Source organism: Cyanistes caeruleus, chromosome 1 (genome assembly GCF_971803275.1).
Source record: "Cyanistes caeruleus chromosome 1, bCyaCae1.hap1.1, whole genome shotgun sequence".
Classification (NCBI taxonomy): Eukaryota; Metazoa; Chordata; class Aves; order Passeriformes; family Paridae; genus Cyanistes; species Cyanistes caeruleus.
Genome location: NC_141701.1, coordinates 86,975,862 through 86,999,202, shown reverse-complemented (window position 1 = coordinate 86,999,202; position 23,341 = coordinate 86,975,862). Strand labels below are relative to the sequence as shown.

Sequence of the window (23,341 nt, the reverse complement as noted above, 5' to 3'; positions counted from 1 at the left end):
ATTTTTTAAACACGGAACAGCAACCGTAATGGGGCATGATCTGTGTTCATTTTTATCTACTTAATTGTTCTGTGAACACCCCAACTTTCATTTCTTGGCTTTTGAGCATTTAAAATGAGTAACCTTACTATATATTTCTAACTATTTTTTTTCCCCTCAAGGGAGAAAGGAAGTATGGAAAATCCTCAGTCACTAGCTTTAAAGAGCTTACAAGTTCCAAAAGCTTTGCAAGCAGAGACTGGGAACTGCTTGAAACTGCAGTTACTGAGGCCACAGAGTTTACAGAATCCACCAGATCCTTCCTGCAGAGTTTATAATCTGCATGACTTCCTCCCAAGGTAACTGGCATCCACTCTGAGGTACGGATCATTTCCCTCACCCCTAGAAATTTACCCCCTGCTTTGGCTGAACACGGTAGCCACTGCATGCTCAGCAAAAAGACACTGTCATTTTGCAAAAAGGAGGAATGGAGACAGAGGATGGAGAATATTTCTCCCACAAAGTGCAGCCAACACTGATAAGAAAAAAAATCTTCACTTTTTGAACAAAACTAGTGTTCAACAGTAAAGCAAGTTTACACCAGAAAACAGGGGCACTGTGATACAGCTCTCTTTACCCTTTTACAACATGGACAGTCAGGCCTCTGACAATCCAGAGTGTAACAGTAGATGTTACCAAGCAGAAAAGAGACCTATCTGCTGTAAAGATTGGGAAGTTGCTCCAAGTCTTCTTCCAGAAGCTGTCAATGAACACAATCTTGAACCTTACTTGGAAATATAGTAGGATGTACTTAGCAACACCTGGCTGGGCCATCTGCTAAGGTAGAAAAATAAATGATACCTGCAGTGATAAGAACAGACCACGAGAAATATACTCAACAACTAAATACAAGACAGAAGTTACATCTCTGTAGAGAAGCACTTGTCACTGCATTCATAGTTCTTCCCCTGGAAAATACAGTCAAACCTCACAAATGGAATCCCTTAGTAATCCAGCTACAAGTCTTCTACAGCTGGCTTCTATGGCATGTGCTTCCACTTCCTGAACCTTCAGTGTCTTGCCTAGAAAGCAAGCCTCCTTCTGAAGCCCTCCTTCCTCCCTCCCACCCAAAAGCATGGGGATGTACACACAGCTAAGTATGTGAGTTGTGCTGCAAGTTATCCAGCTGAAGACAAATTCAAGATACCTTAATGCTTTTGGGGAGAAGTAAGGGATGAAGCAGGTGAGGACATGCACAAGATGCCACAGACACCTTGTGTATTTCCTTAATACACTGGCAACTGCATCGACATCAGAAAAAAAATGCATACTTGAATGAGGAACAACACACAGGTATTCATGACCTGGTTGCCTCTCAAGTTCTCAAAACACAAAGAGCAATGAGATGTGATGAACTTAATTTAATCAAGAAAATACAGTCTGTGTAGGGTCCTTTCCCTACCCAAAATTGTGAGTGGTCCGAATTAACAAGGAAGTAGTGCTGTGTATTAGTGCAAAATCCAAAACAGTTCTCTCTCGTCCAAGCTCTGATGTTACCAGTGTGAAGGAGTCCAGCCTGAAGACAGCAGTGGAATTTATTGCTGTGATGCAAGAGCTCTGAGCAAAGCACTCCCAGGTACCGATACACCTGAGCACTGACATCACCTGCTGTATGAAACAGGACTAACAAGGGCTCAAGTTAAAACCAGCTAATCATGCACAATAAAAGCAAAGGCCAGCTACACTTCAACGTGAACATTTTGTTTCTCTCATCCTCAGACAGGAAGCACGTACCTAAATTAACTAAAAGAAGTTTGTCAACGGCTGATCATCCTCCATTTTCAAAGGACAGATGATGCAAGCCCCCATTCCTAAAACACCTACAAGTACATTTGTGCTGTTTCAAGAAAGCACATGCTAACACCTGTTAAAGTATCTACCAAGAGATGCCAAGTGGAGAAGTTCTAAATGTATGAAAGGCTGGCAATTCCACTATTAACCACAAATACTTTTCTCTTTCAGAACCAAATTAATAAGTCACTTAGGATCATCAGCACAAAATTTCCAAGAAGCTTAATGCATTTTTTTATCCAGAATGACTTGAAAGTCTAAATTCCACTTTTCAAAGCTGACACTGGGAAGTCACTTGGCCATTGTGTGCAAGCACCTTTCCCACACTTTTTCAGAGCCCTGCACAAATAACATCCCTTGTGCAAATGGATCTTCAAAGAAATTTCAGACAACAGGATGTGGGGATGTCTTCTTCAAAAGGAAAAGGATCTCTCAAAATCCTGAGGTTATGTAAGTAAATAAGATTAAACAAAAACCATTTTTACTCAGGAAGGTTAGATGCAGGAAAACGAATTTTAAAGTTGCATTCCATATGCTTCTACAGGAAGACCTGCAAAGGAGACAGGAGAGGTCATCAAGGCCTGAAAGGCCTCCCTCTCTAATGGTCCTAGGAATACCTGTTTTAACTCAGAAGCCTAACAATGCCCTGGGGGATTCTGACAGTTTTTCTTTTCCCTTGCTGTAACACCTCTTTGGACGGCTGGGACTCTGCAGATGAATCCCGCTGTTGAAACAGCTGCCTCTCAGTACATCTTTAAAGAGGTATTCAGATTCCCTTAGCCTTGCTGAGTTGAATCACTCTGAATAAACAGTCACCACCCATCAACTACGTATTTTTGTAAAGCACCTAGTCAAAGGCAGCCACCTTTATTGATTGCTAGGCTGGCCAACCTTAAGGCTGAAATGTTATTATTAGAGGGGGGGAAAAAAAAAAAAAAAAGGAGAAAAAAAAAGAGCAGGATACACTTGAAGGCCTGTGTTGTTTCTAAAGGAAGCACAGGTCCAGGCGTTGCTCAGTGACATCAGGACGATTCCTCGCTGACTGCAGCAGGCTGCTCTAACAGGTTTCATACCAGCGCAGCCACAAGCCAAGTATCCCACTGACTCTTCTCCCTTTTGTCCAGGCCCTTTTCCTTGTTCTGACCCTTTTCCACCACAACATGAACGAGCCACCCAACAGGAGCCCAGAGCATATGCCCCAGCTGGCAATTATTTCTACTTTCAACATTTCATAACACAGCATTAGCACAAGCTCTAAATAAGTTCTGTCACCCTGCTCCAAGTAAAATGCTGAAGGAAGGAGGGTGAGATGCTGCGGTACTGCTGTCTCAGAAGTTTGTACTCCTTTAAGTCACTGGCCCGCAAATGTTGCTATTCAAAACAGAGTGGTATAGGGTGAGGTGGAGGGAACACCTTCAGGTGGGAAAAACATCACTGGCAGACATCAAAGATAAGCCATCATCAGATTTCTTGCACCGAAGAAGAACAAAGAGTCAATGCTCCTGAAATTCCTGTTCAGAAGTACCCCAGAACAGAGCCAGCACTTCCCACCTCAGCCAACCTCACCTATGTTCATTTGTAATCAAACGCTGATAACCAAACCTGGCCTGGCAAAGCTCTGCAAGTTTCAAGCCCATCCTGGCTTCACATAAATACCTTAACCTTTCAGTGTAGCACCTGAGAGTGACATTCCCAAAAATACCCAAGTTCTGCCTTTGAAATCACTGCCTTGTAAAGATTCTTCTAAATGCTCGTGGGGTAAAGGGGGAAGCCACAGCTCCCACATGTGCTGGTTTATGTAGGGTATTAAAAAGAAAGCAACAAACAAGCAAACAAAATAAAACAATGCACACAGAGAAAGGATTCCTCATATGCACACCCCCCAAAAAAAATCTGCTTTAACTGCTGAACAACTAGTCAAGTTAGATCTCCCACCCCACAAAAGCTGTTGCACTGTCTCAGAAGGCAATTCCTTCTCACCCTCAAAGTTTACATCTGCTCCTTGAGAGACTTTCCAGCAAAACTGCAGGGTACCTGAGCACTCCATGCATGATAAAGCTGTTCTCAAAAGAACGCGAAGCAGTTTCTGGCCCTTTTCCAAGTCGTAGAATGCTGTTGAAAAGGCATATTTTAAACCTGTAACCCTATGACTGTCCATCTTGCTTGAATTCAGAAAGGAGGTAGAAGACAGTGTTCTCACTACCTTCACAAGAACAAAAAGCAGCACTACTATCCTCCTCTACGGACAATTATCTCCCAAGAAAGAAGCTACCGCATCAACAAGGCAGCCGTCGCAAACTGGTCTAGTAACACGGTCCAATAATACACTCATTTCAAAACAACCTTTATCGTGCTGAAAGAGGAAGACATGATTTCACATGTTTTAAGAGTGTACACCTAAAACAGATTTCCAAACTTAGGCATCATTCATCAAAAAGTTAAAAGGGGCTTTTTCCACACATGCATAGATTTCAGACTAACAGGATTTACTTGTTTTCTGCCTGTTCCTGGGGAACTTCTGCAGTTTCTTTTTTTCCCAAGACTGTCCCTACAGGCTGCTATCCAACATACATCAGATGCTCCTGGAGCAACAGATAACTCTGGAAGGACATTTGCAAAGGACACAAATCAAGGGCCCAATGTTAGTAAAATTTAGGCATACTGGGGGAGGGTGGAATTACTCCTCCATGTAGATAATTTGAACATTTGACACAGTCCCTGGAAAGCTTTACTTATGCATCTAAGTATTTTTTTTTCAGATGTCTTACTAGCAAAAGGTATATTTTAAGTCAACTAAAAATTTATTGCAATTTAAAAAGTGAATCCTTTTCAAAAACACTCAGGTTAATTTTAGCATCCTTCTGTTTAGCTGCTTAGCAACACTTATCCTATGACCTTCTAAGCACCACCTACTTTTACAAGGGATAATGAATATAACCAAAGGGATTTATCTATATGTTTTTAATCTATACAGTGCAAGTGCATCGCCAGTTTTGATTTAAATGAGAAATCCAATCCAACTGAGAGCAATTCAAAACCATTTCTGTTTTAGAAGAAAGTTTCACAGACTAAAGTCAAGCTACTGTTATGACTGTAGTGTTACTTGAACATAGGCAAAGTGATAATATCCTGAAGGAGAGAGGAAAGCACTACATAGGTTAATGTTTGTACACTTTGGGAAACACTGCACTTATCTTTGGTACCAAAAGAGATCACACATACTACTGACAGGTAATGAAGAGATTCAGTTTTCCCAGTTTTGAAACTTGAAGTTACTTCCCAATCCTCAATCAAAAAGAAAAGCCACATTGTCAGAAGGTCTGTCACAGGAATACTGTAAAGAGCTACGAATGGGATCGCAACCTGGGTGAGCTAAGTCAGAGTAAGATGCTTCATTACATGGAAATCTGCAATTGAAGCTTCAAACACGCAGGTCCAGGTAAGGGAAAAAAGCCAAACAACCAAAAACCCAGTAAAACAGTCAACATCCTGCTATATAAGCCGAATATATATATATATATTCTTTAGCATTGTTAGTTCTCAAAAGAAACATGTAAGAGTGGCTACATACATCACTTCTGATGGGCAAACAACAATTTGACAACTAGAAGCTAGCTGTATGCAAAACAAAAGCAGAATAAAAGTTTACTTGATTGCACTTAAAGGACGGTATTTTTTCCAACTACACTATATGAATTCAGTTCCAAATGCGGATGCCAGGAGGAGGAAGGTGAGGGAGCAAAAGAGGCCACACTCGGTCGGGAACAGCTGCCCTGCAGCATGAGAGGCTGGATTCGTCCCTGCCAGCAGGTGAGGGAGAGCCCTGGTACTCTGATTGATTGGATGATGGATTCATGCTGTTTCTGGGTTTCTAACAAACAAAAGGGCCTATTCTTTCCTGGATGTACCCAACTCCGGTTAAGGCTAATCGGCATTATGCAGGCACACCAAGAAAAGACTATATACCCTTAAGTCTTCAAAGAGAAAATTAAAACCTAAAACAAATATGGCTGGCCTGACCCTGAGTCACTGCATCCCTTTCACGCACGCTGACCCTGTGGAAAACAGGAACTGCAGTAACAAAACTCAGTGCTTGTGTCAAAACGACCGACCTCAACGAAAAAACTTCAGCCATCATAACAGCTGTCTACTGTGCACCGTAGGGGTGACAACACGGCGTTATTTAGCAACTGCTCCTGTTGTTAATAAGCAATTTCTTTTCCAAGGCATGGGGCTGGATGTTGGAATGGTAGGAAACATCCACTGCATTTGCTGTCTCTCCTAGACAACTGCCCCCAAATCACACTGAACTAGATGTTTACTTTCTCAAATAAGTAAATACACTTGATCTTATCTCCAAGAGAAAACAGGGGAGAGAGGTAGTCGGGATTAAAACCGAATGGTATCCCCCTCCGCCTTCCCTCCAGCAATCGGCCCGGTGGCTCCCGGGCAGGATGCTGGCTCCTCGGCGAGCAGGACCAGAGCATCAGCTGCGGGCCGGACACCGCGGCGCGGCCGTGGGAGGGCGGCGGGGCACGGAGGCGCCCGGGCCTCCGCGGGGTGCGCAGCCGAGCACAGCGGCCCGGGCAGGGAAATGTGCTGAGCCAGGAGAAGCGCTCTCCTCCTTCTGCGCAACCCCGAGAGGATGCCGAGCGGGCGAAGATATCGCAGTCGAGAGGTGAAGCGGGGAAAATTACTTAAAAACGAATTAAAAAAAAAAAAAAATAAGAAAAAACTCCAGCGTGCGTGCGGAGAGAGGCGGGGGAGAAGTGCAGGGAGAAGAAGCCAAAGGAAACTTATCTGCGACATGACAAAGTTCAATCCACCGCCCTCCCTCTTCTGATGAAAAAAAAAAAAAAAAAAGAAAAAAAGTTGCAGCATCTCGGTGCGTCCCGCTCCCCGCCCGGCCCGGTTCGGCCCGCACCCCCCGCTCCCCCTCACCCTGGGCCGATGGGGCGGGCGGGGCGGGGGGGGGGGGATGCCGAGCCCGTGTGTTACGAACTGGGCAGGAGGAGCTGCCTCGCATCCTCAGCGCGGCCCCCGCGGCGCCGCCGGGGGTGTCCGGCCCGTAGCAACGGCGATGGGGAGCGAGCGCAGCCGCCCGGAGACGAGGCTCGGCCGGCTCCCATCCGCACCGGGCACCGCGGCGGGGGGGGCGGCAGCCGCGCCGCCCCAAACTTTGTTTTCACCTCGAACACAGCCACTGCAGGACGGGGGGGTCACCTCTGCCTCGCCGCTCCACCACCCCTCCCCGCCCAAGATGGGGCTGAAGGGGGCGAGGGCCCGGGCACCCCTCCTCAGCTTCGGATGCTGCCCGGCTCCTTCCTGTAGTGGTGACGCCGCCCAGGCGTCCCTGCCCGCCGCTGGCCCCGCCGAGTAGGGATGTGTTCCTGGCACCGCACAAAGGCAGCGGGACGGGGGGGACCCACGGGGGGCAGCGCCCCCCGCCCTCCCCGGGCACGGCTCCCCCCCGCCCCCGCCGCGCAGGCCGGGAGGGGAAAGGACACGCACGTCCCTACCGGGACGGGGGGGAGGAAGGCGGGGGGCGGGTGGAGAAAGTGGAGGAAAGGCGAAAAAAAATCAAATAAAGTAAGGAAGAGGGATAGAGAAGAGAGGGGAGAGGTACCAGGGTGCCGAGGAAAGGCAGGCGCGGCCGTCCGGCCCTGCCGGGGGAGCGGAAAGTCAGCGGAGAGATGCGCGGCGCAAGCCGGCTCTACCTGCGGAGAAGGGGCGCCTTCATCCCAACTTCCCAGCTCCGGCGCGGCCCTCCCAGCCGGGAACAGCGGACAGGGGCCGCCGCGGGACCCGCCGCCACCGCCGGCAGGAAAACAAGCCCGACGGAAAAGTTAAAAGGCAAGCTCGGGAGACGGGGGCGAGCCGGGCTAGAAGATGTTGCTTCCTCGCAGCCCCATCCAAATTGTGGCGGTGGCTGGTTAAAAATAAACTTTGCAGCAGGAGGGGGGGGATGATCTGGCCGGATTCCTGAGCTCAGACGGTTTAATATGGATGAGCATCAGGTCCTGAAGGCAAAACGCCGCGGCTGGTGCCGCTGGTTGGTAGAAAGTCTGCAACAGGGAAGGAAAAAAAAAAAAAAAAAACAGGAGCCGCGGAGGGAGGAGAGGAGAGGGAGGAGCGGGGGAAGGGAAGAGGGAGGCTGCACGAACTCATCATCATCTCCACCGCTGCCAGCCAAACTTTTTCCCTTTTTTTTTTTTTTTTTTTTAAAGGAAACTTTTTTTCCCCCCTCTAACAAGCATTTCATTTTTAAAATAAGTCGCACGACCAGCCGACACGCTGCAACGTCCTCACCCCCGCGCCTGCCCCCTCCCAGAAGTTTATTTTTCCTCATCTTTCTTTCTGCCCCCCCACTTAAGAAAAAGAAAATAAAAGGAAAAAAAAAAATAAAAAAAAAAATAGTTGCCTCCGGAGTTAAGGCACGCTCCTGCCCTTTGTGAGGGAGCGCGGCGGCCGGGCAGCCCCGCGGTACTTACGCCGGACTTTGCTGGGGCTGGGCTGCTTGCGCCGCGACATGCCGGGAGGATGGGCCGCCGGGGGGGCGCGGGGGCGCGCCGGGGGGAGCGCGCACGGGAGGGAGCCGCAAACTTGTTCCGGAAAAAGGAATCAAAATGGCGTTTCTGTGGATGTGCAAAGTTCATCAACTCCGCGCTAACTTCCCCTCCTCCGCGCCTCCCTGGAGGGGAGAGATGGGCACGGTTAGGGACCCCGCCGCGCCGCGCTCCGCGGGCGCCCCCGCCCCCTGCCCGCCCCCGCGCTGCCCCGCGCACCCTGATAAGGAGACACATCACGTGTCGCTCCGGCTCCTCTCCCGGGGACGCGCTACCGCGGCGGCAGCAGCAGCCTGTTGCAAATAGCATCTCTAACTCGCCCTCGTCGCGGGGAGGGAGGGGCGCCTCCAAGGAGAGGAGTGAGCACAACTTTCCCCCCCCTCCCCACCCTTCCTCCGTCCCTCCCTTCTCCGGCCGGCAGCGCAGCAGCGGGATGCCCGGGGCAGGCGCGGGGGGAGCGGGGGGGCGGCCAGGTGCCACGCGGCGCCCCGCGCCCTCCCGCTGCTCCGGCGGCCGCGCCCGCGGGGCTCTCCCGGGCGGGCCTGGCCGGCCGCGCTCCCGGCCCGCCGAGCGTGTCCCCCCGCAGCCGGCCGTCCTCCCGGATCGGGGCTGGAGCGCATCCGGAGCCGCCGGTGGCGGTGCCGCGCCGCCGGCTTTAAGGAGTTCACCGGGGCTCTCCGCTGCCGTGGAAATGTCTGTGCATCCTCCTCCGCCTCCCAGCCCGGTGCCTCACCAGGTAGAGCGGCCGCAGGCAGCAGCCCTCCGCTCCGCTGGCAGCAGTCACCTTCTGGTTGTGTTTGCTTGTTTCCTCAGAAACTTTTCATCCTTGCGCGATTTGGGTCCCCGCAGGGGTCAGTCATCCATCCAGACCTAAAAGACACGTTAAATTTAACAGGACCGTGAACATTAGCACAGGAACAGGAGGTGCAAGTGCCGTGTCTAATCAAAGGCGATATTCGGCCGCTTGCACGTACAGGTAGTTACAGTGCACGGCACCGCACGCACCATCCTTCCCGTCACATTCCCTGCAGTGCAAGTTCAGAGATGCAGGAGACTCAACAAGTGATGGAGAGGTGTTCAGGGTGGTGAGGATTTCACTGTAGAGCCAGTACCGGTTTAGAGTTGTGTGACAAATAGTAACAGTACATAAAAGCAAAATATCTGGCAATACTCTGTCCTGAAAGCTCGATGGGGAAAAAACCAAAAGTAAACCAACACTGCTTCCGAGGAGTGCCTGATGAGTATAGTGGAAACCAGTTTACCTTTAAGGAAATGGTTATTTACACTATATCTAGAGCTACTAAAACTAGGCCTTTTAAAGCTGTTATTGGTGAAGTGAAACCTGGAGTCTCTGACTGTTTTTTAAAGAATTCAAGTCATAGCCTCTAGGCAAAAGGCTTGTGCCAGCTTACATGGTATCCTATCCTCCTGATTGAAAAGGGATTCACATGGAAAAGAAGGCTATATTCCAGGTATGTGGCTGTAAGTCCTCAATTGACTCTTTCTACAGTCTTGAATGTAAGATGTCATGATTAACTTCATTTGCACCATTTTTTCCAATACTGGATAAAGGCATCTAAGTCAGGAACACACAGGTCCTGTCTCAAAGACATGAGCTGTCATTCATACCAAGAATAAACCTCTTCCCTTCTGGACTCCCAAGTAAAACACCTGCAGGTCTGGTGAACTGGAACTTGGAAATGCCACAACTGCAAAACCGAAAGGTAGCACATGTGTATTCAGAACATGAAACTGCAGCTTTAACCTGTGTGTGTTTGTTGTGGTGGTTTCTGCAGGCTGAATTTTTGTCACCTGTGTTCTGTACTGAGTTCTGTGCAGTACTACCCAAGTGGAGTTGCTGACTGACAGAGGAGCAATATCATAGTGTACCCCACAATGTTAGCAACAAACATGAGAAAGCACTTTCTCATTGTTCCAAGGTTTCTATTTTGCCAAAATACAGTAAAGGGAAGCCATTAAAAAGAAACTGATAGCAAAAAGTGTCTAACCTTTTCATCTCTGTCCCCATTGTACCTGCCAACCTGCAGTGGCAGAACTGCTGGTAAGTTCAGCAGCTTTACAGACAGCTTGCATCTTCCCTATCTCTTGCAGTCAGGCATCCAATTAATCAAAAACCTGAGCAGTTCATCCATCTCAGGCTCAGCCCTTGAAACATTCTGTTTACATTGGAATACTGCTGTCATTTAAGCCTTCATGGCACATACAACTCATGGAGACTGGGCCTGGTTTGCACAGCCATTTATTTACACAAATGGGTGAAATTGAAATCGGTGAAAATTCCTGTATGGGTGATCGTATTTGGAGGTTAGCAATGCATGTCTCATGGACCTCTGCCTAGTATTTCTAGAATAGTCTTGGAGGCATTTCAGGCTACCTCAGCATGAAGATTCCCATCCTCAGTGTATTTTTTAACATTGGAGATACTTAAGAGCCCTTCAATGTGGGAAGTTTAGCAAGCAGATAGATGGAACAGAAGAACAAGTGTTTCTCAGTTCTGCATTTGAAATCTGCTCTAGAAAGGTGGACATGAAAAACTCCAATTGGAAAAAAAATAATGATTTTAGTGTTTGGAGAAAATATGTAGATAGTTTTTTATAGCATTTATCCCTATTCTTTCAGAAAGATGGAATGAAGGATGAACCACTACATACTGTATTACATTAATACTAAAAATAAAAACCACCAATAAAAAAACCAACCATGAAAAAAGTTCTGTAATAACTTAAAAAACCTCATTAACTACTAGGGTTTATAAAATAGTAAAAAAGTGGTATGTCTTTTAATAGTTAAGGAATTAATTATAATTCTAGGCTATTGGGGGGCAAGAGAAGTGAAATAATTCAGTTTTCAGCCTTCTGTCATTTGAGCTTTTGTAATGCATCAGAGAGGTAAAAAAACACTGTGGTCTAGCACTGAATGTGAAGTTTTGAGCAAATGGTTCTGATGCCTAGTTCCTTTTTTTATTACTTATTACAGTGAGAGAGAAGGTAGAGGTAATTTCTGTCTAATAAACCCCACTTTTATGAATGGCTCTCCCAAAATCTTACTACGTGACTTACATGATACAGCTATCCTCTTCACTCTGCAGTTTTTGCCATTTGCATTACTGTGGTTTATCCCATCTCCCCTGACCACTCTATGACAAGATAAGTAATAAGTCTTTTTTTTCCTCCTAGGACTATTCATATTTCCTGTACTCTCTGGAAATTGGGACACTAATACCCACAGTGATCATAAATGCACTAATGGGCCAGAAGACTTCCTCTAGCTTCCGTGTAACCCTCACACACCTCTCTGATCCTTCACAGTGATGTCAAATACAATGAACAATAGTAGAAACAAAACAATAGTTTTGTGAAGGTGTTTAGTGTGTTATCAAATTCATTGACACCACTGGGTGACACAGCAGTGTTGGTGACAAAAGCCACCTGCCGTGGTCCCAAGAAAAGGACAACTTGGCTCCCATCCACGATTCAAATATCAGAGATGCTGATTAAAGGAGAGAAGAAAAACAGGACGTGTAGCTTATATGAAGGCCGCAACCTGAGGCTGTCTTAAAACACAGAGACTAATGCTAACATTAGCATTAAGAAAGAAGTTAAAGGTTAGCTAGAAAATCTTTTTCCTCCCATCTTATGAAACATTATCAAATTTATACATCCCTTTCAGCCAAAGCAGCTTGGCTGAACCAGGAGTATTTTAAATGCTAAGAGGCAGGACTGGGCCCTGACTTTACAACACCTCATGACTGCTGGGTGAGGGCAGCTGCCAAGCCCCAGCTCCCTCCTGACGTGTTGCAGTCCAGCCACAGAGGATGTCAGAGGCATCTGAGGCCCCATGCCCTGCCCAAGCTTGTGCCTGCTCAGCATCCGGAGTCCTCTTGCTGCCATCCTTTTCCTGATGTCCTAACTTGCACCAAGAGGGAGAACTCAGCTGACATACTAACGCAGGGAAAAGTCTGCTTGGAGGATCAGAGGATATAACCCTGAGGGCTTTGAGAAATAAATCTTTTTAAAACCTTAGACCAAAAGAAATGCTTGAATTTCCTTTATATTTCAACCAGTTATTCCTTTAAATTAACAAACATGCCATTGCTGAGTCTTCTCATAGGTCGAGGGGTTTTTTTGGTTAGAGGTTTTTTTTCCTCCAACTGAGAGGCAATTTTTTTGGGTCAAAAGCCCCTTGAGAACTAATGCAGAACTGACAAATGTGACCACCATATAGGCGGAGTAATTATACAAAATAAAATGTGGAAAGTTCAATTAAATATATTTTCTATAAATTTGCTTGGCAAAATTGATGAATTTCTGCACTGGAAAACCACACAGAAGAGCATAATACGTGAGGTGCAAATTCTCTCAGAGCATTTATCTGAAGACACAGCATCCTACAGCACTGCCACTTCCCCCATGCAGGGAAATGGGATGCACCATCATGCTCAACTACCTCTGGAAACTGGGCAGTTGGGGAACAAGGGATTCATGGAACTTGCTCCTGCAACAACCCCACTCACTATATCCACAGGCAGCTTTGGATGAGCTAGGGCAGAGCTTTAGTCCAAACTTATCTTAACATTAGCCTTTAGAAAGTGAAAGAAAGGCTGATGTATCCCAGAATGCTTGAGCACTTTCCCTCACATCCCCACAGGCTGGTAGTGGCAAGGCTGGAATTAAAACCACTATTTCCCCCAGATTTCCTCTGTAGTTCTCCACAGGGAAGCCATCCATTCTGCTGGGTGACTCTTCTCAGCAGACAGTATGTCAGTGATAACAAACAGCAAAAGTGAAATATCAAGTGTAAGTGTTCGCGCCCTGTTTGCTCTGAGACATTTCAACAGTGCAAAACAGTCCTTGAGCTGACTCACCTAGCCAGCCAAGACTACCTCTTGGCTAAGGATTCATATGGAAATATGAAGATAGAGTTTCTGAAACCCACACCACTTTTTTTCCCCCCCATAGATCACAGCCTGTAGGGCATATTGCAGGACTGCTTGAAGTTTCTGGCTGCAATAATTGCTGGTCCCATCTCCTCCTTTCTCTTCACTGTGGGAGTCTCCAGCAGATGGATGCAATGCAGAGCAGCCCTGCTGCTGGGACTGGACCAGCTTGATGAACAAGTCCCTTTCCCCAGCTCTAATTTTCAGGATGTAAAAAGTAGCATAAACTATTCACCAAAACTACTGTAACAATAACCAGTGTTTCTAAACTCTTTCAGGGGAAGTTCACCAACCTAACACTATTCGTTCAGGATATACAGTCATAACTATAGAGAATGGCTAAAAGGATAACCAACTGACATATCTTTCAGCCTTATAACCAAAACAAACAACAGAAGCACAAGAGTGTTATTACAGCTTTAGTAACAAAATTGTTTTAAAGAGGTGTATTAAAAATAGTATGTTTTAAATTAATAAAACTAAGTAAGATTCCCTCAGCATATTCAATTATTTAGCAAATTTTGGAGCAGCACAGCCTATTCTTCCTCAATAGACTCTTTAAAAACATAGCATGAAAAAACTAGTGGGCAGATGTTTGACATCTACATTCTCAAGCAGTTCTGTGATCACATCTAATGTAGAGCCTCAGAAACAGGTTGTATGATCCATGTGCAAGTGTGTCTGTGGAGAGAGGGAGCGGGTAAAAGAACAATAAGCAAAACCACCCACTGCAATACTTTCACTTGTTTTAAAACTCTGTATTGTTGCCCAGAAACTTTTGTTGCCTGGCAATGCAAAAAAACACAGGTGTGTGAAAAGAAGTCAGTGTTTAATGCCCAGCTTGTGATTTGGTACTAACATGTTTCGTTCTTATTGACCACCCAGCCTCTCACACCTAATTGATTGTTAGCTTAAATGTGATTATTTTCCCTCCTGAAGGCAAGTAGTAAGCCAGCTGTGTGTTTCCTTGTGTCTCATTTGCTAGAGAGAGTGGATTCTGAAACCTCTCACAATCAAAATAAATACTTATGTTAACAGTGACTTCAGTTGTTCAAAGGGCTGCAGTAGCACCAGAGGAGAGAGCGGCAGTTAAAGGAAGGTGGCAATTCCATTTGAAGTATCACTTATTATCTTTTGGTATGATGAACTAGAAATGGAAAACACCTGCTATCCATCCTCTGAGGCTGCCACAGTATTTCTCTGTGCAGTACACTTCTCAGTACTGTCTTGGTTTAGCTTTAAGTATCCTCAATTATGGAGGATTCAACAGTTTCTGTTGGGGGCTTGGGCTGTACCCTTGCTGATTTTACTGTTAGGATGTTTCTCTTGATTTTTCTAGCCTGCATTTTTATTTTCTTAACTTCAGGCCACAGCTAATTATAGCTTACAGAGTGCAAATAGGAAAGGGGGTGGGGAAGAAGGAAAGCCCTCCCCCATCCCAGGGAGAAGATGGTAAGCAGCTCCTTGAGATGCACCCACAAAACAGCAGAGAGGGCCAGCAAGCAGCAGAGAGGTGAAGAAATAGGAAGTGAGGCAGCAGTCATGAAGAAAATATGCAAGGAAGCAGTTACCCTGTAGGGAAGGAAAAAGCAGGACTCTTTTCAAGGGCAGAGATTAATATAATGTGGGGGAGGCTGCAGTGGCAGGATTTGGGGAAGAGAAGAACCGAATTACCAGGAAAAAATGCCCAATGGATGCAGTAGGCAATGAATCAAGGAGGAGGCAGAAGAAATTGGTGGGTCTCAGGTAAACGAGTGTGAAAAGAGTCATTATGCTTTTGTACTTATTAAATTGTGCTGTGTGCCTCCTTAAATCAGAAGCAAAATTGCACTGGGTCAGGTCTGTGCCATAAAGTTCTGCAGGCATGTTTACACTGTTCAGATGTGCAAAGGGATATTGTTTGCAACTGAGGTTAAAACTTAGCTGTGCTACCAAAAGCAGTGAATGTTCAGAGTTTTGCAGCCAGAACCATACTTTCACCAGTGCAGCTCGTGTCATTCAGACAATGATAAGATAAGCCATGCTGGCAAAAGAACAGTTTTGCTGTTGTAAATTGTATTGGGGGTAGTTATACCTCTGCTGCAGTGTATAGGGCTGTAACTACACCAGGAAAGCTCTTTGCTTGTCAAAACACCCATGCTCTATTAAAAGATTGTCCATAATGGACACATGATTGAGAGGTAAAAGGAATTCTTCTACTGGCATGACTTCCACAACCACAACAAAAACTGTCAGCACAAGGTTCTTCCTGGCAGAAGAAGATAGCTGTTTAGACCAGAGGGGTGTATGATACAGACATATTTTAGATAACTTCTGAAGCTTTCATACAGGAAAGTATTTGCTTCTACAAAAAGAAAACTCAGTAATTGCAAAGTGTCTGAATTTAGGGCAATGTGGATAAGAGCATTCAAGTCCTTTTACCTTTATTTATCGTTCAACATTCACTTGTTTTTAAATAAAGGATTCTTGACAAGAAAGTATTCTCAATACATTTTTCTGCATTCTTCAACTTGAATAACATAATATGCTCCATGATCTTCTTTCCTTCTGTGCAATACAAAGAAGGTGAAACTTATCTTAGTGAGCATATAGGGAGGAAAGATTTGGTAGATAGATAAACTTTATTGTTGTTGTTTGTTTTCAATTACTTTGGTGGTCAGGAGGGACTGCTCTCTAACTGAAATGAAACTTGAAAAGGAAAACAACCCTAAACCACTATTATCAAAATGAGCACCAGAGAACTGTTACCTGAAATAATTCACTGCATAGAAATCTCAACTCTTGAAACAAATGATTTCTAAGAACAGGGCACAGACATCAGCCTCTTCCTCAAAAGAACTCCAAGTAACTAGAAAGGGCAGAAGACACTTAAACTCCCAATTTTCAGCTTGCAATCATTGTTTACATGAAAGGATTAAATCTCTTTGGATTAATGTCTATGAAAATATCCTGAAATCCTAACAGTCATGCAAAATTTTTCCTGCAACCTCTTGTGAAGTGGTAGTAGACTGCTGTGGCTCTCTAAACTCTGCAGATAAATAATCTTCTGAGCTATGAATTTTGATTAAATGGCAACTGCAAATAAGATTTTCTCCAATAATTTTCTGAACAATCTTACGCTGTCATTTCACATACACCTTCTGCGCTTGTTTAATTATGCTGTTTTCCTCTATGTCCTTTCCCTTGCAGAAGTGGCTGAAGGTAATCCTTAGAGTGCAAATGAGCAGCCTGAATAATCCAGAAAAATGATTTCTAAAATGATTAAATGTGAAGAAGCTAAAAAACCAACCAGACAAGAAAAATCCTGAGGGTAGAGCCTAATATCACTAGAATAAGAGTTATACAGCAGACAGTCCGAGAGGAGGCTGAGGAGAACAGTGCTAAGGTGTCCAGTGGTACAGTGGATTGGAGCATTGTATTCATACTTCTTGAGATTTGGATGAAAAGCCTGATCTAAAAAACACATAAAATGAATGTGATCAATTCATCTCAGAGCCTTCAGAGCAGCAGTCCTCATGGAAAAATGAGTACCTTCTGTTGGAGGACACTAATGCCCTCCACAGCTGCTTATCCCCCTACACACACATACACACATGATAAATAAGGCTAGAAAGCTGCACGAGAGTTCTGACTGAAAAGTAGGATTGCTTTTGTTTCCTGTTTATTTTTATCTGGTATTTATAGAGTATTGCTATATGCAATAAAGAATGCATAGTCGATATGGTCCTACGTGACTTGCGATTCAGAACTGTGGTTTCTGCTGTAAATGGGAGTGATTCACCTCAGAAGAACCAGTCTTGTTCTCTAGGCACAGACTTAATCAGTGAACTCTGGCCTGATGTTTTTCTGTTGATCCCTGGTCCACCAGCCAATGGAAATAATTCACCACAGTTCATGCAGTTTTTGGCGATAATCTCAAAGACAGATCCACAGATGATGTTCCTGCTCTAGACTCCAGGTTACTGACACTGGCAAAAGAGAGGAAATACTCCCTGTGCTAGCTTGAATGTGGTGATTCAGAAGAGCTGGTATCATTAGTCCTGTCCTATGATGAACACCACATTACCCAACCACACTGGAAAAGAATGAGCAGGCTCAGATTTCCTGTCTGGAAACTGATAGCTGTTGCAAAACTTGGTACTTGGATAAAATAGGAACATGTAAATAAGCACAACAGCAAAATCTTGTGGCAGTAAATTGAGGTTAAATTGGATTAAAAATGGTGAGTTTTGGAGAGCTAGGACAACAGTGGAATGAAGGGAAAGTAAGATGGGAGTGGTGCATCATAGTTGAGTATACAAAAGTTTGGTAGCATGGAAATGAATATAGACAGTTCCTGGCATGATTTTGGGCTAGCACTGACTGCAGAGGGCTGCTGTACAGCTGGGGTACTCGTGTGAAAATGTTAGCAGCATATGTAATAAAAACCACTGAACTGGAATTATACAGATATAAGTTATTATTGAAACACAGCTGTACTTAGAACAAAGCGTTGAGGAATTTATAAGACAATGATTTGCCAAAGGGAACAGCATAAACTTATCTCAGCCAGAGAGCCACAACCAGTTCCTGTGGCTGCTCCCCACCACTGAGCACAAACCCCACTTCCCTCCAGCAATGAAATGGGGACCAAAAGCTTTAATTGCATGGTGTGCTCCACATCAGTTCCTATAAACTGATGTCCTCTCTTCATATGAACTAAAAACACATGTCAAGTGTCTTGCAACTTTTTCATCCTCTTTATCATTGCTATCACTCTTACCATATGAAAGTCGATCACAAGTGAATTGTAATTATTCAGCTAGCAGCTAAGTGGTGAGAACATCAAAGCACAAGTATGTTGATAGGGTTAATGCATGATTATTTTAGCATCCCAAAGGCTTTGGAATGCCATACTATCGAATTATCCCAGGGCTATGTGAGAAGAGGGAACTTCATATAATTAGGAGGGCCTAAACTAAGCTTTCAGGATCAGTAAAATACATCATGTCACATTTCCCACTGCCAGCTGTTTCTCCCCAGATTTTACAGAACATGATACTACTTTTTTTAGAATTTAAAAAGCGAAGCAAACATGTAAAATCAGACTCTAAGATTAGTAATTACATCTTAGTTTTTAAATGGAAAAATCACTACATTTGCCAAATATCATAAATATGCATATCAGATCTGCCACTTCTGAATGAACATGAGATCCATTATGTCACGTGCTCTCTTTCTGCTAGCAACCAGTACTTCACCCATACTCAATACATTTTTTTAAAAGGTTATTTTATTTTTTTTTTCTAATTAGGATGCCCATAGTCAGATACTTGATTCTGTATTTTCTAGGCACCTACATAGACTGATTTTCAGAGATGTTGAGCACATTCATTGCTTCTGTGGCTGCTGAGCAACCCTGAAACTTAAGCATGTGTGTACAAATTAGATGCCAAACTACTGTCATCCCATTTTAAAAATTAATAGCATGATGAATATAACCACTTCTGTGATCTCTGATGAAAATAGGATGAAAATGAATGGAAATATTTTCCTGCATCTTGGGATTAGTTTAAAAGTGAAACTTGGTGAGAAATATTCACTTAGAAGCCTCTATAGTTTGTAAAATATGCTGCAGCATGTTGAAGCTCTTGGAAAACTCCTATTAAGAAAACAAGTTACATTCTTCCCAAAGAATTCTAAACAGTTGGGAAAAATGGTGGAGACCACTGTGATTAAAGGTAGATTAGGAAGATTGAAACAGGAAGATTGCTGTGAACACAAAAGAAATGGCTTTCAGGAACACAAAATGAAGAAATACGTTGAACTTTAAAGAAGAGTGACATAAATAAAAAGGTGTTTATGTAGATAATTTGAAAAATTATACGTTTAGTAAGGTTTGCTTTGATTATCAAACACCAATAATTATTTGTACGCAGAATGACAAAATGACCTCCTAAAGAGATATTTTGCTATACCCGTATGCATGAAAAATTAGAGGATGGAGTCAGCTATCGAAGAACAGAATAGTTTCCTGGTACAGTGGGAAGGGGTTAATGTGCAGATAACAGCAAAGAGAGCTGTTAATAATATTGCATAACAGACATCCCCTTGTAAATGTGACCTGCAAACACCTTTAAACAGTCCGGTAATGTCAGATGTTTGCCAAATGCTTCTGAATATCGCAAGGCTCCATGAGTTATTAACTTAAGCATTGAATAGCCGTGTGCTTTGTGACTTTGCAGGACTCTGGTGATCTCCTTGAAGTGATGATGCTGCATGCTCTCTGCTGACTGTGTCTCACCATAAACCCTTCCTGCAGACCTCACAGCACTCACAGTTAGAAATATAAATGTTGATTTATTACAATGCTTTCCATTCTTTGGGGCCTACTTTTCATTTTGGCATTTTATTTATCATTTGGCATTACCATTAACTATCCAAAGCAAAATTCCTGATCCCATTACACAGACACACTGGTCCATTGTAGGAATATACAGAATTATAATATCACCTGCACAGTGCTTTCTGGGGCATTCTTTGGAAAATGTGTCTGACCCAGACAGCACCTGGAGGTAAAATGGTGTAAGGATGAAAAGGCTCAGCTTCAGATTAATAAAATGTACAAAATGTACAACTGCTGTGCATCTTACACAGACTGCTGCTTAGGTGGGAAATTATATTTCAGAGGATGATTGGAGAAGAGTGAAGATGCAATGCAATTACTTTCCTCCCCTATCCAGAACCCTAAATCTGCATGTGCATTTCAGTTGCTTTAAAAACGAAACTGAAAATATCCATTAATAATTTCAGATAGCAGATTAAGGAGCAGTGCCTCTGGTATCAAAGTTGTTTACAAGATTTGCTGCAATGAATTACTATTATTTTTTTAATTGTGAGTATTTTAATTCCAAGTTACTTTTTGTTTCTCATAAAAAAACCTTCAGTGTCTTGCTGGGCATATTCAACAGCAAGAAAATAAGGCAGTATAACTAACAGGTCTAAGTGCTTATAAAACTGTTCCTGAATTATCCAGTGTTTGTTGCATCCTACAAACCTAATTTCTGAGGCCTGCTCTGAGAAAAGATAAAGTTACAGAAATAACCGTAAGGAATTCCAAAACTGTCTAATTCACCTACTAACAGTTTTCTGTACAATATTAAGAGACATACAGTAGAACTTAGTAATAAAAATAATAACACTTAAATTACTAGAAACCATCCTGATTCCAGAGAACAAAGGAAGAGATGGTCTTTGTACAACATTTGTTACCTCCTTTTAAGCATAGACTGTCTCGAGGTTAATAACTGGTTAAGAGAAATAGCCTTTTTTTTTCCTTATTGCAATTATTTCTGCCAGAATCTTGACAAGATCTGAAGCAGACCACACCAATGATATCACTCTGCACAAATACTTTCTTATCTAAGATGCTATTCTACCACAGCCAAGCTTAAGAGTAGAAGATACTAACTTTGAATAAACTCTTGCTGCTTTGTGTGTACCAATAAGTTGTTGGAGAACGCTCCATGCAGTGATACTCATAGGTAATACTAATTCTGCAACAGCTCTGGCTGTCTAATTTCATTCTATGTCCTTCACCAAGAATATTAACTCACTTTACAGAGCAGAGAGTTTTGGGAGCACCATTGCACAGCTGAAGGAACTGAGGCAGTGAGAGGGCAGCTAATCAGAAGATGTAGAAAGGCCAAGAACAGGAGCCCCTTCTCGTAGCTCTGGGCCTGCTTGTATCATGCACTTCAGTGCATAAAAGAGAGCAGGCTCCAATTAAACGAGGAAGAGAGGTGTGAGCTGTATAACCATATTTAAAGAAAAATGTTTAGAAATTGCAGAAATCACATCACTGACTGATAAACTTTTACAGCTTCTGAATGCAAACCAGCCTGTGGCTGGACCTCTGCTCTACACACACTGGTAGTAAAAAAAAAGAATCTGCTCAGGAGCTCAGGAACAGACACAAAAATAAATATAGGGAATGATGGATTGATGCTTCTAGGAAGGCAAGCTGTAGGTTGAATAATACAGGGGGGAAAAACAGAGTAGACAGAGTAGGAGGGAAATGAGGGAAGAAAGGTTTTGGGGAAGGATTTTTCCTTATCCAGTGCTTTTTTTGTGTGGTTCACTCCTGACCTTAGCTTTTAGGGTGAAAAGGCCTTGTGACACAGCAGAACTGGTGTGCATTTGTCACATGGAGAAATAACTCGAGGAACGTGTACAGGTGCTTCCTGTGTTGCAGGAATCATCTCTACAGAGACTCTTGTTTGTGATTACCCAAGACTTCAAAGAAAATGCCAAGATGGATGTGTAAAAGGTCCTGCCAATTGCAGGATCCACCATCTATTTCCTACTTACTAAAACAGACACAGACGTAGCTCCCAGGAATGCCTGGGAGGAAGCTCCATCAACAGCAGCTCTTCAAAACAGCCCTAGATGTAAAGGTGATTCTTCCTTTATCACTCCCTGCTGGGTAGCATCTCTAGTGAACATTTCTAGAGTCGGGCCCTACATTTCTGTAGTACATTTCTCTCAATATCCTGTTTTTTCTTAAATTGTTCTGCTGCTGACCAGCTGTACTGGAATGCTCTTACCCTCTAGGTGAATTTCAAGTTTAGCCTTTGCTGGTACGCTTCAAACCCAGTCCCTCTCACTCTAGCATGATGCTTTTATTTGTGTCAGGAAACACCTCCTGAAAAATGACATCTACAATTTCCTCCAAATCTTTAATATTTTTTTTTTTTTTTTTTTTTTTTTTTTTTTTGGTTTTGTGGCACTCAGTTCTGATTTTTCAAAGCAAGCTGTATACAACGAGAGGCGCTGAACAACCCATTCTGACCTGGAACACTTTGCTACACATGAAAAAAAAGAGGTGCTGAGAAGTACTGAGAAATCTGCAGTTGTAAAACAGGGAATCAGGAAGCTGGTGTGCTTTGCAAATTCCGTATCCATGTCTTCCCTCCTCAGACCTTCAGTGCAGAACAGGCACTGCCAAGCGGCTGCAGAGGAGCTGATCTGTCAGGCAGGCGCTCTCACTGTGCCCTGGGCTTGGGTGGGAGGACCCATGCACAGACCTGTGACCTGAAGCACAGCCCTTTTGCAGGAGAGAAAAGAGTACAGCCTTGGGCAATGAAACCTAATTTCACTTCAAGGAGCGTTAGTTAATAGGAACTTGGAGAAAGCAGGATTATACCACAGTGACTGTTTCCAGTGAAGTAAGAAATGTCTGCATCTCTCATGGTCCGGTCACTGCAGAGCCTCTCCCGTGGGTGTTGGCTGACTTAAAGTGAATTAAGATAAGGGGAGCTGGGTGGGTAATCAAGGCTTTTATATGCATGTTTTGAAACAGGAACCAGTAAATTCACAGCTAAAATTTTGAAAAAAAGCAGAGTAGGTTAAGCATTTTAAGTCCATCGTGTTCTTACTTGCAAGATGCAAATCTTCTGAGCTCTTGCTGTAGCATCTCATTGGAAAAAGGGCTATAAATTGTAAAATATTTTACTTTTGTTGTTTGGGACAGTACAAAAACCAGGGAAATATGTTTAATGAACATTCTTCTTGTTCAAAGCATTTCAGTAGCTCAGCTCTGATATTGTTTCAAAACTGTTTTCTCAAGGCCCTCCAGCACATGGCGTTAGGAAAAAAAGTTGTCAGACTGGTTTTAACACATCTTTTCAATACTGATAAGCAAAAGTTCGCTGAAATAATTCCCAATAAGGTACATGTGGGGATGGATATACCTTTCTTAAGGTTTTTTTGTTGGATTCAAACTTTAGAGAGACCTGTTGCATTCCAAATTTAAGCAGCCTCTTTCAGAGTTATTAGAAAAGTACAGGGATGCGTCAGATGCTGTGCTGAGGAGAGCCTATGTCACATCCTGTTAGCCGTGTCTGCTTTTAAACCTGTTTTGTAAGTGCAGTGAGTGACTGGCAGTCTTCAGCTACAAACAGCTTTGAAACTACACGAGCTGAGTTCCAAAAGAAAACGCTGCTGTACT

At 43.8% G+C, this 23,341-nt stretch overlaps 1 protein-coding gene across 8 annotated transcripts in view; it reads right to left on the bottom strand.

Moving 5' to 3' along the window:
• RREB1 (ras responsive element binding protein 1) overlaps positions 1-23,341 on the bottom strand; it is a 138,270-nt gene that overhangs the window by 110,885 nt on the left and 4,044 nt on the right. For 3 of the 8 annotated variants that reach the window (XM_086901039.1, XM_086901080.1, XM_086901073.1), the window contains exon 1: positions 8,322-8,599. Coding sequence is in view for 2 of the 8 variants with exons in the window: in XM_086901073.1 (XP_086757199.1) it covers positions 8,322-8,361 (40 nt within the window). In the remaining 6 variants the exon portion in view is untranslated. Of the gene's footprint in view, positions 1-6,771; positions 7,308-7,547; positions 7,929-8,321; positions 8,600-9,129; positions 9,267-23,341 lie in introns of those variants that run through there. The other 5 variants (XM_086901028.1, XM_086901089.1, XM_086901021.1 and 2 more) reach the window with 4 other exon arrangements.